Genomic DNA, 18,025 nt, shown 5'->3' with positions numbered 1-18,025 from the left:
GTTTCAAAACGATTGTCTCGGACTGCGTGATTTTTGACAGAATCGGTTTGTCCATGATCATGAATGGAAATATTTCAATAATCAAAAAGATCGAGTAAACCATCGATTGTGCTCATCGCTACTTTTGAATCCTTTCAAACTTTTTCTAGTCTGCGCTTAATTATCGAGTTGGCAACACTCAAAGCAATTGTAAAATTTTTGACGGATTGTATTTTCTTCGTCAATGGTTTCATCCTGTTTCCAAATCTATTTTTACTTAAAATACATTACATTGCTTATCCGCACAGTTAAATCACACTCATGAGAATTAATGGTACGTGCTAAAGCTAAATATTTTCTACCCGACTACCAATAACGCTACTCGTTTTGCTAACGACCCTTATTCCCAAACAAACTAAGCTACCACTGTTCTTTAATTCGGACTACGGAATGCTCAAATTCACAACTACAGTCTGTTAAATCTGAACTAACTTAACTTGCGCCAATTGGTAAGTAATTGTAACGTCAAAGAATTGTGCAAGTTTGGATTGCCACGGTAGTGCCTGATTATTGTTTTGGTTGACGGTTTTTCGGGTGGCTGCCCTGCGATCGGTTTGAGGGGCGAGCAAAAATTACGCGGGTAGGTAGATGGGGAACAATACGGGGGAGGACGATTCCGCGGTGCGCGTGGCGTTAGGCGAGAAAAAATGGAGATTGAAATTTTGAGAAAAAGATCGCGCGGATACCTTGAACTTTATCCTTTGGAGACTTTCCGTTTAAATTTACAAAACACATAACCAACGTTTCGACTCCTGTGTGAGATCGGCCTGTGCTTGTTCGAGTGTTGTGGCTTGAAGAGATGAAAATATACAATCGCTTATTTGGATTAAAAAATGGTTTTATTTGTGAAGCGTAATTCCTTGGAGACTACACTGGATTACCAATCATGCTGTCGAGGTGACACAAAGATGAATCATCATTGTTCCGTTAAACGTTCAATGGATGCTGTTTAATTGAGGATGGCCTCGCGCACTCCATCAGACGAATCTCTACCCGGCGCAACCTGCTCACCGCTGGCGGACTCTCAAAACACCTTCAGACGTGACAACATGATCAAGGTTCTTCAATGCTTTTACACATTATGTCTTCTTGCCTTAGCCCCATAATAGCCCTGGTGATTGACAAGGGTCCATGCTCATCAGACGCTCATCAGACGCTCATCAGACGCACATCAGGATGACATCAGACGTGACATAATGAAATCCGTACTATTAAGGATTTTGTTTGTGACATTTAAATTTTTTTAGAATAGTATTATAAAGGCGTTCTCTCAAATGATCACAACTTACAGAAAAATGTGTATAGTTGACGATTTGTTTTATGTGGTATGGCGGATCCAACACACAGCAATACCGTTTTTATAGAGATATAGAGTAATCCGACAGTTGACACTATTCTCTCAACTTCTTTGAAATAATTTATCTTCAAGGTCACAATTACAATGTCAAATGTGTGTAGTGCGTAATACGATTTCATTGTTTCGACGGAAAATTCTAACTAAAACAAAATATCGGAAGCTCATACAAATAAGTGTTTCATTATGACAATGGTATGTTTCAGGTATTTGGGCTCGAACTAATTACCATACGTCACCCCAGCAGTGCCATGGATCTATTAAATCCAGATACTGTTTCCATCAAGTCAGAACATCGGGAAGAAGTCGGGGGTGGATTACCTAATATAGATATAGAATTTGACCTGTCAAAAGTAAAGAAGGAATTCTCACAGTATGAGGAGAGTACTTGCGCAGCCAGTAAGTTGCTTTGAACATTATTAAAAAAAAATCTGTTGAGAATCCATGTCCATTTTGAAATATCGCGCAGACATTACATATGCTTATTCAGAACGTCATTTTTTGCCGTACTTAAGATACTTTGGTATTATCCTTAAGCTTTATATCATTAACATAAAACCCACTATGGAAAATATTTCTTTAATAAATCACCAGAAGAAATCAGAAGCATTAATGATAAAAAACAAATATTGAACTCTATAAAAAATATTTTAGGGAAATTATGAACAAAAAACTGCTTCTCCTAGTTTCACTTGAAAATCTCACAAATTATTTGTATATTAATTTCGTAATTATTTTTTACTTTGTAGTTATAACGGTTATATGTATTTTTTATATTATTTTTGTGAACTTGCAATCTTCAGAATATTACTTTTTTATGAACTATGTATGTAAAAGCCCAATGGGCGTATAAATAAATAAATAAATAAATAAATAAATAAATTAATAAATAAATAAATAACCTTAATGTTACATAAATCTTTAATTTAAAATATGTTAATTATTTCACCATTATTAGGTACTATACCATTATTTTTTCGCCAATGTAAACTTATCTTCCATCCACAAGAAAATGCTTTTAATGGGAGAGTAGTATAAATAGAATACAGAAGCTATGTAAAACCTGAATTATAATATTATGTTCAAAAGCTTAGTTAATAAAAAATAAATTATTTTTACAGGAAACAGACAAACTAGGGGCAAAATTTTATCTTGCTAATAAAATTTCTCACATTTATTTCACCATTTTAGTACATATATCATGCATTCAAAATAAATATAACAAAAATGCAAAAAAAAAACATTCCATTCTTTGTGAGCAACAGGTTTCCGTACTGAAGGTTCCCAAGAAATAATGGATTTTCCATCATTGATCATTGGTTCCTGAAGATATCTGGGATGTTTTTAATTTCTTAAAGTCTCTTATCCAAATTCCAACATCGGTTATTCAATTGTATATTTAAGCGTAGTTATTTTCACAAAAAACATACATATTGCAGATCTCTCAGAGAACGGCGATCGTTATCTTAAATGCATTATTTGAAGTTATTGATGTTCGTCTTGGCATTGTTCATATAATCATTTCATCAATGTTTCTATTGTTTTTTTTCCAGGTAGCTTTAATATGAAGACCGTAACCATCAAGGTGGAACCAGAACCCCGAAAAGATGAAAGGGGAGTTCCTTATAAAATTGACATAGAACTGCCTGGTGTTAAAAATGAAAGCTCGAAATGCTCTGAAAGAATTACACAGACAGCAGGTAAAAAATTTTTTTTTTTTGATTCAACAACTCGTGCTTTTTATTATTTAACAATTGCTACTTTTTATTACTTAAGTTTTATTACACATGTTCAGTTTTATATGTAATAATTTTCAGGCTTATTGAAAGATCTGAAGAAGCATACCTGCGGGAAAACGATTATCGTGTCCCCATTGTAACTACTCGTGCACTTATAAGTCAGAGTTAGAACAGCACTTGCGCACCCATACTGGAGAAAAACCTTTTTCGTGCTCTAATTGCAACTATTCATGTTCTCGAAAGGTTTATTTGTCTACACACATGCTGACGCACTGTGCAGAAAAACCTTTTTCGTGTTCCGATTGTAACTATTCTTGTTCACGAAAGGGACAATTGACCAGACACATGCTAACTCACAGTGGAGGAAAAGCTTTGTTATGCTCCGATTGTAATTATGCATGTTCTCGAAAGTGTGATTTGTCAAAACACATGTTGGAGCACAATGGAGAAAAGCTTTTTACATGTGGCGATTGTAACCATTCTTGCTCTCGAAAGGGTGATTTGAAGAGACACAAGCTGACTCACAGTGGTGAAAAACCTTTTTCATGTTCTAACTGTAACTATTCATGTTCTCGAAAGGAACAATTGAGGAGACACATGCTGACTCACACTGGAGAAAAACCTTTTTCATGTTCCGATTGCGAATATGTATGCTCTCGAAAGGGTGATTTGAAGAGACACATGCTGACTCATTGTCGAGAAAAGCCCTTTTCATGTTTCGATTGTAAGTATTCATGTTCTCAAAAGGGACAATTGAAAAGACATATACTGAGTCACAGTAGAGAAAAATCTTTTTCATATTCCGACTGTTACTTTTCACGCCCTCGAAAGGTTTATTTGTCGAAACCCATACTGGCGCACAGCGGAGCGAACCCCTTTTCATGTTCCGATTGTTACTATTCATGTTCTCGAAAGGAACATTTAACGAGACACATGCTGACACACACTGGAGAAAAACCCTTCACATGTTCCGATTGTAACTATTCATGTTCTCGAAAAGGAGATTTGAAGAGACATATGTTTACTCACAGTGGTGAGAAACCTTTTTCATGTTCCGTTTGTAACTATTCATGTTCTCGAAAGGAACAATTGATGAGACATATGCTGACTCACAGTAGAGAAAAACCTTTCTCATATTCCGATTGCAGTTAAACATATTATTTAATGGGTAAATTGACGTAACACACGTTTGAGAAAAACCTTTTTCATGTATCGACCGTAACTATTAATGTTCATGAAAGGGAGATTTGACGAGACATTCAGACGCACAGCACCTTCTCATGATCTGTATTTAACTATTTATGTTCTCAAAAGGGACAATTTATGAGAAACGTGCTGACTCACAGTGGAGAAAAACCCCGCTTTTATTTCGAGAACAACTATTCGTGTTATGGAAACGGAGGTTTGATGAAAAATTTTCCGACCACAACGGATGCAAATGTGAATAGTAGAAGAAGTCTATATCTCCCAAGGAAGACATGCCAAGATCGTTTGAACCAAATACTTGAGTCGGGTCATGTCAAGAGTCAGAACAAAGGAGTATGTATGTGGCGATGTTTGAATGTGACAAGACATGTGTGACAATGTGTTTTCTGTTGAGATCCATTCTTACTGCCTCTCTCTGCGGAGAAGCGGTGTCATGGTTAGTTAGTTAGTTAGTTAAAATCCGTGGTAAACTTTTAGGATCACTTGCTACGCTCAATACAAATATATTTTTTGATACACCCTTTAATTTAACTGAATTTCTTTAAAAGTTATCTATTTGCAAAACGGGGTGAATGGAAAAAATTGCATTTAAAACGATAATTATGTGGAATGATATTTTTTGTATGGAAATGTTTTCCAATTATTTCTGTCTACACTACGATATTTTGTTATGTCGGTATTCCTGTTATTTCGTATATAGTATAAATTAAAATTACATTGTTAAAAAACTTGCCTCAAAACCTTTTTATATTTTATATCGGTAATACTGACATACCAAACTGTCAATATGGCCGTCATCCCATACGAAAGAAAATTTTACAAAAAAAAAATACATGATTTCACTTCAAAATTTTAGTAATATAATAGATAAAGCTTTATTTTATTTAGTTATCATTTATCAGTAGAAGACTTATTTAATTAAAAAATTTAAATAGTCCGTTCGTGCAAAATCACCTCAAGGGCGCTGTACACATTTATAATACATTTCTACAATGATCTATGTTATTACTAACTATATATGGAGATTATATACAGTACCATACTTACCTGGTAGGTCACTTGAGATTAACACTTGATATAAATTTGCTAATTGTTCATTAGCAAGATTTAGATACAGGATTTAGGATATAATTGGACTTTCTCTCAGGAATGGTATATTCAATTTAAAGGTATTACAGCTTATAAGATAAGTTTTTAGTTTAGACCTGAATTCTGTTTGACTAGTGATGAATATTATTATTATTATTTTTTTATTTATTTTTTTATTGTTTAACTTTTAACATTGTTACATTGTACATTAAATTAGGTAATAATCGGTAATAGTGAAAAACATATTTTATTGAAATTCTACTCCAATGAAGAGTGCTAGAGCTCTTGAGCTTGGCGTAGGAGTTATTTCACAATTATTTCATGTTTATATCAGTACTTAACATAAATACAGTACAATAAATATAAACTTAAAAGAGGATTGCGACGTTAATTTTGTTGTAACATGAATTGACGTTATATTATATATTTGAAAGGTGATATTAATTTTTTTTAAAGATAAATTTGACCCTTTTTTTGAATGAAATAAAATCTGGTATTTTTTTCACTTCTTATTTCTGGAGGGAGTTTATTCCAAGCCTTTGGTCCAGATGCTCCGTAAGCGCGAACACCACACTTAGTATTTGGCTTGCGCTTAGGTTCCATCGCTCTGCCCATAGTTGTGCAGAATGATGGCGTACTTTTTCAATTTGGAAAACTATATAGATAACTTTAATAATATCAACATATTATAGTTTCTGTTAGGTACAGTGTGAAGTCCTTAAAGAATTGTATAAATGTAAATAATCGAATTTATTAAGTAATTTTAATAAAAAAAAATATTGTTACAACTAGACTAAGATGTTAGATATAAAGATTGAAGAAAATTTTCCTGATTTACATCAATTGTTTTAAATAATAAAAAATAAAGCATTATAAATCTTTTTTTCCCTTTCCAATCCATTAAAGACAGAGCGTGATCGGCTTTCGACTGTTAGTACAAACCTTATGTACCCAATATTGTTTTATGCATACGCAAAAAAGCAGTGTTCTTATGTGTATATTATGTATTTGTGTAAATGTATATGTAATTCAATGTTCGTATTGTATAAATTGTTAATATAAAACAAAGAATTTATTTCACGTAATAGGTAGGTATCCATTCCAAAATATCTAAAAAAAACTACCCGTTTATCTCGCGCCGCTAGAGGCCTAGTATTATCTCGGTGAGAAATGTCATAAGCAGGACATACTATTATTACAGAAGCTTGACTAACTGAGATGTGCTTAGCATCAAATCCCTGCTAATATTCGCAGAAAAAACTAATGGAGATGGCTTTGACATGTTGTGTTAAGAAAGCCAGAAGATCAAATTCCGCAGAATATCAATCTTCCACAGGGAATCAGAACATATCAGATCACAACAAGTGCGCATAACTAAATTGGGTTCTTCTTTAATGTATCAGCCGGTGAATATCAGAACATCCTTTGGACAAAGGACTCTTTCTTATAAAGCTCCGTTGCTTTATAATATGCTTGGTGAAAATATAAAAAAAAACTGTAGGTTAGTTGAATCTATTCAAGAAAATGTTAAAAAATTTCACACTGGCTGAGAGTGGTGATGTGTGTTGGATTGCCCATGACGTGGCTTCTGTCATGAATCACCATATTCGATGTGGTCCATCTGTGTATGTGTTAGGTGATTTACTTATTTGATTGAATACAATTGTAAAGCTGCTCATCTCGACATAAAAATTCTCTAGTGAGATAAGCAGCGAAGGAAAATAAATCATCAATCATCACCTCACTCCACGAACTTTTGGAAGAAACAGCTCCAGTAGCAGTGTGAGGAGAGCTTGGGCCTTATATGGACGGAGATCACTGGAGTAGAATGGAACAGGGACACCTGGAGGCGTTTTATTGAAGCGATGCGTCCCCAGCCTGAATTAACACGACTCCGTCTATTATCATTCTAGCCGCTAAGTTGTTAGATTTAAGAACAAAGCCCTATTAGTCGTCGACAGCGCCTAGAAAAACTTACCGCTAGTTATTTTGTACACTATCATTCAATAAAAAATATTGTGACTGTCAAGAAAGGTACAGCGGTTACGTCACCGCTCCTAGGGTCATTATATCATAACCAGACCGCACGAGTTAAAAAGCTAAATTAACAATCAGACTTACGAAACTTCAATCGATATATCGGTACCGCGATACGTAAACTGCTGATAAGAGAATGTTTGCATACAGGGTAATGCAAACGTTCATACAATGAACTGAGTCAGCGATCCTGCGGGTTCGACGTCCAGACGCTACTCCAACCCGTGGCAGACAAGAACAAAGGAATCAGCAGCTATATAAGCGGTGGAGGACATAAGTACATAATCATTCCAGTCAACAAGTCCGACTTGGCATAACGTTAGTCTGCGCCTCGGCCCCGTAGCATCTTCGCCGGTCAGCATCTTTCGCTCATCTGCAGACCAGTCCATCGCATCTTCGCCTCCTCGTTAACACTGGAGTACCCGGAAGACCCTACGTCTTCATCAGTGCTGAACGCATCCACGAGGCCAGTCTCCACGACTCCATCGCCACCATCGTCGTATAAACCTGATATCATCGTCATAGGACCAGAATCATCTCCCAACGGCGCAATTATACTGACTTAAAATAAACACTGTGACACAACACCATCATGATCTTTCATTGTCACACTAACAAGATCCTACAAAGGCATGCAATTTGGTATCCCCTTTTTATAAGTTGATTCCACTACCCGTTGTTATAACGGATTATATAACCCGCTTAAAATAATGAAGAATATGGCAAGACCCAATTTTGCTAGCAACTTGGTCTCCATACTGAGACACGACGGGAAGCCAGGAGGGATTTGGTGGCAGCCAGGAGGGTATAACTCCGATCGAAAATAGGAACCGAAATATTGTGACGTCATATGATTGCCTAACTCTATCCACCAATGAAAATCTCTGAAAACCCATGGAATAAACTTTCAGAGTTTTTCATTGGTGTATAGTATAATAAGAAGTATCTAAATGAGAATTTTACTGTCTATGTCTTGGCATATCTATGGTTTCTAAGGACCAATTTGTTTCGGTGACCGGATAACTATCAACATGACAATTTAAAACACCTATTAAAAGTGCTAAAAAGTTATGAAAAGTGTTGAAACAAAAGCTAGGTTAAAAACTATGTGTAGATGTGTTATATTGTCATTTTTAGGAGTTATCATGGAACCATTTGTTTCATACAAAGAGCCCGATGGGATCGATCTCGTGAATGGTTTATTTATGGTGGCAACATTCCCGGGCGGACGTGCAAAAGGCGGAGCGACGAAAGATTTCGATCTCGTGAGTGGAATTTTCAACAAGTATCAAAAGTTATCATCTTTTACGTGAACACAAGAAACAATTTATGGTATAATATATTTGTATATTCCAAATTATCAGTTCAAAATGTATGTAGTGGAAATGTTAGTTAGTCCATGAACAATATAATTTTCAATCCACGATTAATGATCTTTTTTCTTCGTGAATCACGGGAGATGTTATAATTTTCACGTAAATAGTGGTATATGCATGTAAAAGCCTTTTAGATCAATCAAAGTTGTAGCGTGTATAACTTTTTAATTGAAAACCCTTAACATACGTGTTATGTCTCTGCTTTACTTGCAAATTTCTGTGTTGGGAACTCTTTCATAAAGTAAAAGGTTCTTTAACTATAATTGTGTTTATTTACGTAACAATTAATATGTCTGGATTTAGCTACACTGGTCACTACCCGAGGGTTGGTAATTCTCTCTTTCTAGAAGCTTGCTGTCTGTCAATAATATTCCACAGGCAATTGCTACACTCTAGCGACATCTGTCGGACTCTGGAGTAAGCTTTATGACTAGTGCCCACGTGTAGTGGGCACTAGTCATAAAGATTACATATATAATTTTTTGGTAAACTTTAATGTTTTTATGACAAGGTTTTTTATGCATAGCACAAAGGGTAACAATTATTTTTAAGCAATAATTATTCGCCTGAAACGCTCATCCACATTGAAAAATCTCCTTATAAACCTCCTGAACTAAATTATCTAATAGTAAGACACTGGTGTTTGTAGGTGTGCAATATTTCTGAACTCTTATTTAGAAGTATGAATTGTTTCTTATTTCAATGTTTTATGCCTTGAAAATGAGAGTTGGAAATCAACGGGCATAGAATATTCTCGGGGCAATTCACACAATTCAGGAAGAACTCCTCTAGTTTATATGTTTTTAGCAGGGTATACTGGTAAGGGATGAAACAGCTGTACTTTATCTGCATGTAGTGGAGTATTTTTTATATTTACCGGTAAGATCTCTTGTTTATATAAGTTCGATTAAAATCTATCTAGTTCCAAAATAAAACTTGTGAGTGGCGACAACTCAGTAAGTTAATTATAAGAACCACTTAAGGCCCCGTAGTAAGCGTTCGAAGACGGTTTAAAAGGGAGATTTGTAAAGACGGATGTTAAATGGAGCGCGGTAATATAAAAAAAAAAACGATAGTAATTAAGCGATAATGGTGAAAATATTTAATAAAACATGACTCGTTTGATAAAGAGCAAAAATCTTTTTAAAAATGCTTAGCTGCATTTAAAGATACACTGTGATTTCATGTCAATAACATATTAAATAACAGAACAAAACGTGCTTTTAATAATTTTCCGATCATATTTTGCGATTATTTTCTATCGAGGGAATTTCATATACTTAACGTTTCGGCATTATAAATCCATAGATATTATCTTAAAAAATAACAAGTTTTTTTTGGATCTTAAAAACTTGAAGTGTTAACGAGAAACAAATAATCCGTAGAAATTGGGTTTGCGGCGGCTTAAAGAAGATGGTGAAATGTGGTTCTATTAATCCCATAGTGGCAGGGGCATTTCTCTCAGCTTTAGCCTTGAAACTCATTTGAAACCGCCACGCCCACCTCAAAATTCTTATAGAAAACGAATAATATGGCTAAAATCTCAGATCTCATTGGTGAGAGCAGAAGGATTGGTTTGATCTCTCGCTCTCTACCATAATGACTCGTGTAACAGAAAGAGATGGCGGAATTTTGCCGTGAATGGTTTATTTATACACGCGGGTTGTCATTTGCTGCCGAAATACTATCATTTCCGTCGTTTTAAAGTTGTTCGTGATAAAAATACAATATAAGCCAGTATAGTGTTAGCAAGTTACAAACATATATTCAACCTACCTACGTAAGTTCAAGTTTAAAGTGAATTGACAGTTTTTAGGTTATTACGTAACATACTTGGCATATGTCTTCCTCCACAACGTATAAATGTTTTTTATTATATCGACCAACTTATTCATGTTATTGATTAGTGTTATCCTGTATTATCTTATTGTTTTGGTGAAATTAAAGATTTTTAAACATATGTAACCATGAGTTCATGATGCTAAAAAATGTCGGAATTCTTCGTCGTACTGTCGGACAATCATGTTTTGGAAATTTTCTTCAGTGTTGTTGCAAATTTCTCGTCATTTTGGGTTTCTTCTTCTCAGATTAACAAGTTTCATCTTAAGGAAATGCACTGTAAAAGTTTATTTTCTTAGTCAGATGAACCTTGCCCTCGGAAAACATTTCGACATTTTTCTGCTTCAAGGACATTTTTATTTTTAAAATATTTTTTTGGGCTAGTGAATGAATGGAGTAGGCCGAGAGCAATTATATTGTCTATGGTTGCATCTTACTTTTAGATGACCTTGAGTTTTTTCTATCTTGTCTACTGCTCTTTTCCGCACGGTAGGTACTGCTTGTATATCTGTGGTTAAGTACTGTATAATTCTGTTGTATACAAAAAGCCCGAAGATATCGATCTAGAGAGTGGTATATTTATGCATAGTGGGGTCAATTGAAGAAGCGTGTGTGTGTGGTTGATTGTAACACTCAGATATCTTTGGAATAATTGAATTACTTTTAATCACATTTTCGTTATAGCAGTGAAATCGTTAATAGTGATTAAACATAGTATTAATATTTTTTAAAGTGTGATTATAAATGTCTTCAAATTAAACAACTCAATTAAACTTAAATTAAACAATTCAGAAGCAAACACATTGTGACTAGAAATTTTAAATAAATGAAACGAAAATACTAGGTTTCGTGTCACTTTATTGATATAATTTATTGTCTACCGGTTTCAGTACCTCCTTACCATCATCAGGACTGTTATAAAACTAATACTACTAAATACAGAAGTACAAATATTATCAAAAAATAAAGAGACAGTATACTAGAATGGGAGTGCGTCAGTTTAACTGTCAGCCCAATTCTTAGTATTTTCCCCATTACTTCACTTATCCCACACTCCCCTCTCCACTTCTCTCCCACAACTGACACACTGTCCCCCTTTAGTATATTGTCTCTTTCTTTTTTGATATGTGTACTTCTGTATTTAATAGCACATGTTTTATAACAGTCCTGATGATGGTACGGAGGTACCGAAACCGGTAGGCAATAAAATATATCACAATAAAGTGACACAAAACCTAATACTCTATAAGGATATAGATTTCGACCTGCCAGATGCAAAGAAAGAATGTTTGCAGTATGCTGAGAGTACTTGCACGGCCAGTAATATTTAACCATATTCATAGACTTACATTGCTTTATAGTGTCAGGTAATAAATTAAATATCTTCGGTATGTTGTACTCAAACGTTCTCTGTCCGTATTTATTATTACATTTCGGAACTATTAACCCGTCATTGCGCGTGAATCTAGTACTGTATTTATGTTCTAATTTTTCTTTATTCTGCGGGGTAAATATATACTGAATTATGATTTTTTGCCATAGAATAGCCTTAACAGGTAAAATTTTGGCACTCTGAAACAGCAACGGTGTATTATGTCGCTGTTTAAAAATATTAGGGACGACTAGTAATTTTACAATTGCGTTTTGTACAACTTGGACTTGTATTTTTTATTATAAGTATTTTCGTTTCTTTTATTTAACTTAAAATATGTTTAATTATTTGCGTTTAAGTAGTCGTTGGACTTACTATGAGTATTGGGTATAATCAACGTAGTTAACTTCGATTAAATTATTCTGAGAATAGAACGCTAATATAATATTTTTTTATGTCTTGTACAAATGTACTTGTTTCAATCACAACGATATTGAATTTACCGCTAACCTTTGAGCAATTTTCTACGTAAAATTTTATAAAAGTAAATCAACTAGCATTAAGGTTGGTTAAGTTTGCAAGAAACTAACAGCAATCGTAAGGTAAGGCGTTCTCCATGTTTCCTCGTTTTCCCAGTGATTTTAACCTGATCGGATGATCTTTTATTTTCATTTACAGTCCACTTAACTGCCATTCGGGCTGTAAACAATAGCGTTACTATTACACATTGTACATCATGACGTGTTGCTTCTTTCACGTGTATACTCAGCCATCAGTGGATGATATTCTCGGAGTTTAGAATTTAGAATTGGAAGGTTGTTTGAAATGATTCTTGCCATGTTTGATGAGTGGTGACCAGAACTAAATAGACAGGTAATTCCCACAACGTACTCCAATTTAAAGTATTGCTCGTATCCACCACTCCCTCCTAGCACATTACAGTGCCACGTGCGGCTCGCAAGGCGGCAATGCCATATAGCACGATGACATGCACACTATTTAATGAATGATTCTTTTTTTATATTAAAGATTTTGCAAACAATATATAAATATTTTGTTTTTATAATAAATTCATATAAGTCTGTGAAAAAATGTTCACAACTAAATTTTTAATAAAATAACTAAATTTCTAATTTTTTCTAAATGCACAAACTCATCCACCTGCTCCAAGTATTCCTCATTCACAACTATATTGCACGCAATTTTCGTACTCTCTCTTTCAAACACCATGACTTTACACATACATACATTCATCACTAACTCATTCTTCATGCATATTTCGTCCATCCTAGACACGAGAGACTGTAGATCTTCCATTCAGTTAGCTATCAGCACCGCATCATCAGCATACAACAGGCAACATACTTTCAGATTACTCAAATTCACTATTCAAAATGTTTCATTTACTATCCATCTTGAATACACACATTTTAACACTTACGTTAAAACTTTTAACCGGCTTTTGCATTTTTTCTGAAAAATATTTTCAAAGCTCAAAATCAGGTAAGCATTGTCGTATGTATCCATACGTTTAGGAATACTTACCAACGTTACTTTTTAAAATTCAGTGCACAGTGACAGACAAACATCATAATATTCATATTATATAAACACTTCTGTTTTACAGTGCTGTGTACTTAAAAATGCAACTTTTTTCTTCTGTAACATTAACACGTATTACTTGAATGTATATTTTTATGTTGATCCATTAAAAATTAATGAACCTGTTCTGAAAGCATTTTTTTCTAGCGAATTTATTTATTTATTGTATCTCACTATAGAAAAATCTTGTTTTTTTCTCACAAAAATCAATCTCACTAGAACATAGCCTGTATCGAGGATAATAATTTACATTTGAGTGAATCAAACATAGAGTAATCACAAACATAAAGTAAAACTATATAAATACACAAAATATTTCTAAAAGAAATAGAAAATATGTTGAATTTTTGTTTTTTTTTAATATATTAACTCCACACAGGAGGACCTGAAGAAAATAATTTCCCTCAGGGCCTATGTCATCTTTGGGGATGCTGTGTGGAGGGTCTTTTTGTGGAAAGGAAGGAGTGAACATGAGTCTTGAAGAGTCCCATGTTGTAGGAGGGAGGAAACACAGAGGCCGGCAGTTCGTTCCACAGCCGAGCTGTTGAACTTAAGAACGAATCGTAGAAGCGACCCGTTCTTATGTGACAAGTGTCAACTGTGTACAAATGTTGGGCGCGCGTTTGGCGTGTATCCCGACTACGAACCGGTGCCGAAGGGATCAATGATGCTAGTTTCTCAGAGCATCTTCCATTGTAATACCGATAGAACAAGGACAGCATACCTACCTGACGCCTGTGCTATAAAGATTGCAATCCGTTTGTTAAGATTGGGGAATCTATCAAACGGACCGCCCGTTTTTGCACAGAGTCAAGGGGTTTTTTCCAGGTATTTAGGGGCTCCGGACCAGAGATAGCTGCCTAATTCGACAGTAGGGCGCACTTGCGATTTGTACAGGATCAGTAGTTGTGTATTATTAAAGTATCTGCGGGCCTTGTACAGTACGCCCAGCTTCTGAGAGGCCAACTTTACTCTGGCTTCAATGGAGCCCCCGTACCTGAGCTGGTCACTTATAGTTACACCAAGCATATCAATGGAAAGCCTGTTCGGAAGATTGCTTCCGTTGAAGGAGACAAGATTATCATTTGGATCCCTTTTAGACGTAATCAGATAGGATTGGGTCTTTGAAACATTAAATTCGACGAGATTATTTTTACCCCAGGAGGAAATACTCTCGAGATAACCGTCCATTCTCTGCTTCAAAGCCCTCCGAGCCGTTGGAGTTTGTGTGCCCTTTGGGGGCTTGTCAAACAAAAAGCTATCATGAACTGTACTGTCATTCGCGTAACAATGAATCGGTGCACATGTCAAAAGGTCATTGATGTGCAACAAAAACAAAGTCGGAGACAGAACCGATCCCTGTGGGACGCCAGCATTTATGGAGTGCGAGGGAGAGGTGAAACCGTCAGCAACCGCCTGAATCGACCTATCCCTTAAAAAGTCAGCAATCCACGTACACATTGAATATTTTATAGAAATAATTTATTGCAAACTATGGAACTATGTTTTATAGCATAAACAAATAACACTCAATTCAGAAGTGCCATATAATAATAATAATTATATAATCAAAATATTTAAAGTTCATGTTAGAACTGTGACGTAGAAAAACTAGAAAATAATGGTTTCTGGTGTTGATCTGACATGTAAGTCATACAGACCATCAGGGAATAATTAATTCTCCATGAAAAAATGGGTTGATTACAAAATTCACTCTGCACGAAAAGTAATAAATTATAATCCAGCCACCAAATACATTAAAACAGAAGACTCACCGAAAATATCACTCGCATTGAGTTTACAGCGATTCCTTAAATCTCCAAATTCGGCAGCGGACGGCAATCGGCACAATAATAATTTGCATTCGCACCAAAAACTTAAAATCTATCACGAACAGCTCTCAAGAGAGTAGAATTTAGAATAATCTTGAATTAGCACATTGTAATTCCAAAAGTACTGCCACATTATTGTGACAAAAATATTTTGATCCTTTAGTCTTAAATCGACCAAACAGGAATAGTGGTGCCCTCTTTCGTCAAATAATATAATTAGGATGAATCCAGCTGCTTAATGCATGACTAAAATATATTCATTATCACTTTACCTGCAGAGCAAAAAATTAAATTTGAATACTTGAGAATCCCTGGTGTTACGACAGACAAAATTTATAATCGCTAGTTTCGAGCAAGTATATTCTTTAAATGGGTCGTTGTGTCTTGCTAAGGCACACTTTTATGCAAATGTATACTAACACACGGAACGAGAAATATGTTTTTCTCCACTGTGAGACAGCATATGTACATGTGTTGCATGCATGTATTTCGTCAAATCGCTCTCATGAAAACTTGAATGACCGGATTTCTAACGTAAAAAAGGTTTTCCTCTGTGAGTTAGCATGTGTCTCGTCAAATGTACTTTTTGAGAACATGCATAACTGCAGTTGGAACATGAAAAAAGTTTTTCTCTACTGTGAGTCATTATGTGTCTTTTCAATTGTCCCCTTCGTGAACATATATAGTTGCAGTCAAAACATGAAAAAGGTTTTTCTCCACTGTGAGTCAGCATGTGACTCGTCAATTGTTCCTTTTGAGAACATGCATAACTGCAATCAGAACATGAAAAAGGTTTTTCTCCACTGTGGGTCAGCATGTGTCTCGTCAAATTGCCCTTTTGAGAACATGAATAGCTGCAATCGGAACATGAAAAACGTTTTTCCTTTGTGTGATTCAGTTTGTGTCTCACCAAATATCCCTTTAGAGAGCATGAATATTTACAGTCGGAACATGAAAAAAGTTTTTTTCCACTGTGAATCAGCATGTGTCTTGATAAAGCTCCATTTTGAGAACATGAATAGCTGCAGTCAGAACATGAAAAGGGTTTTTCTCCAGTATGGGTGCGCAAGTGACGTTCTAACTTAGATTTATAAGAGCAGGCGTAGTTACAATGGGGACAGAAGAATGGTTTTTCCGCAGAATGTGTCTTCAAATCGGTCAATGTGTCTGTAAAAGATAACGAATAAAGGTATAATTGAAAGTACCGTTGGTTCAAAAAATGTATTAAATAAAAAGCACGAATACCTGTTGTATAAGTAATTCTTTGAGGGCGTTTAAGGCATTCATTTTTAATATCCAGCAGGTCTATGTCAATTTCCATAGAAGGAATTTCCCCTTCATCTGCTTCTCGGGTTCCTGGTTCCTCCTTGATGGTAACAGTCTCCACATTAGTACTACCTGGGAAAACAAAACAACAGTAGTGACAGTGATCATTTGCATTCCAAGACGAACAATACAACTCGAATAAATTTACAAAATACATTTTGAATTGTTACAATCGCCCTCTCCGAGAGATTTTGATTAACTTACAATGGGGACAAGATAATAGTTTTTCAGGATGTGTCGTTAGATCTGTAAATGAATCTGAAAAAGTTAACGAATAGGTAAATCTTAGCACCATTCACAAAAACAAAAAAAAGATAGCACGATTCGTTATTTACCTGTTGTCTGGATAATTCTTTGAACGTGTTTTAGGCATTTTTTTTAACATCCGTAAGTTCTTTGTGAGTTTCCACATAGGGAATTCCCTCTCCATCTTCTTCTCGTGGTCTTGGTTCTACATTGCAGGTAACAGTCTCCACTTTTACGTAACCTAGTAAAACCAAACAACAATACGTACATCGATATGCCCAGCTTGCAACGAAATAATAGTCATCCCTCTTCTAAGGAGTGAATGATAAAAACTTTTCTTATTTAAAAAAAAGTGCATGATTGAAGATACCATTGATTTCAATCCTTCAATCTACCTACTAACTAATGTACACGCAAATCAATCGCTCCGATCAAAACAATTAAAATATAAAGTTTAAAACGCTTGTAAAACAAAGTATAAGTTTTATCCGTGTTTACCACAGATGATTATAGTGTCACATCAAATTAACGAAGAAATATTCTTCAATTAAGTGATTAAAAAAGAACAAATATTGAAGTGAGGTGACAGATCAGCGTCATTTTAGAGTGAATTTGTCATATCATCTCCCAGTTTAATTTGAAATTCAATCTGTTGGTGATATATAATTAATTATCAAAGTGTTCATAATTATTGATCCCGTGATAGTGTTTAAAAATAATAATATTACAAAAGTGAACTGATAATATTGAAAAGAACAGTAAATTATTTAATTTACAGGTGCTCGGTTATATTATAAGCCTTTAAAACCACAATTCGCCGCAAGCCTTGGTTGGTTCAGTGGTCTAAAACGTCACCTGAATTTGGTGCAGACATTTGATGATCCTAGGATCGAATCTTACCAAATCCAGAATAATAAAATAAAAACGATTTTATTTTTATTTTATAATTTATAAAGTTCAACCAATAT

At 34.9% G+C, this 18,025-nt stretch overlaps 1 protein-coding gene across 1 annotated transcript; it reads left to right on the top strand.

The window, feature by feature from the left end:
* The first annotated feature begins 924 nt into the window (after positions 1-924).
* Positions 925-5,161, top strand: LOC149415809 (uncharacterized). Its single transcript, XM_089641799.1, has 4 exons — positions 925-1,097; positions 1,600-1,792; positions 2,947-3,093; positions 3,211-5,161. Exons 1-4 carry the CDS (start codon positions 999-1,001, stop codon positions 3,270-3,272), a joined length of 501 nt encoding a protein of 166 aa, XP_089497925.1. The 5' UTR covers positions 925-998; the 3' UTR covers positions 3,273-5,161.
* The last annotated feature ends 12,864 nt before the right edge of the window (positions 5,162-18,025 follow it).

The sequence above is a fragment of the Hesperophylax consimilis genome, chromosome 17 (genome assembly GCF_061612785.1).
Source record: "Hesperophylax consimilis isolate HC1 chromosome 17, BYU_Hcon_1.0, whole genome shotgun sequence".
Taxonomy (NCBI): domain Eukaryota; kingdom Metazoa; phylum Arthropoda; class Insecta; order Trichoptera; family Limnephilidae; genus Hesperophylax; species Hesperophylax consimilis.
Note: the sequence above shows the minus strand (reverse complement) of the source record. Positions and strands in the feature narration are given on the sequence as shown.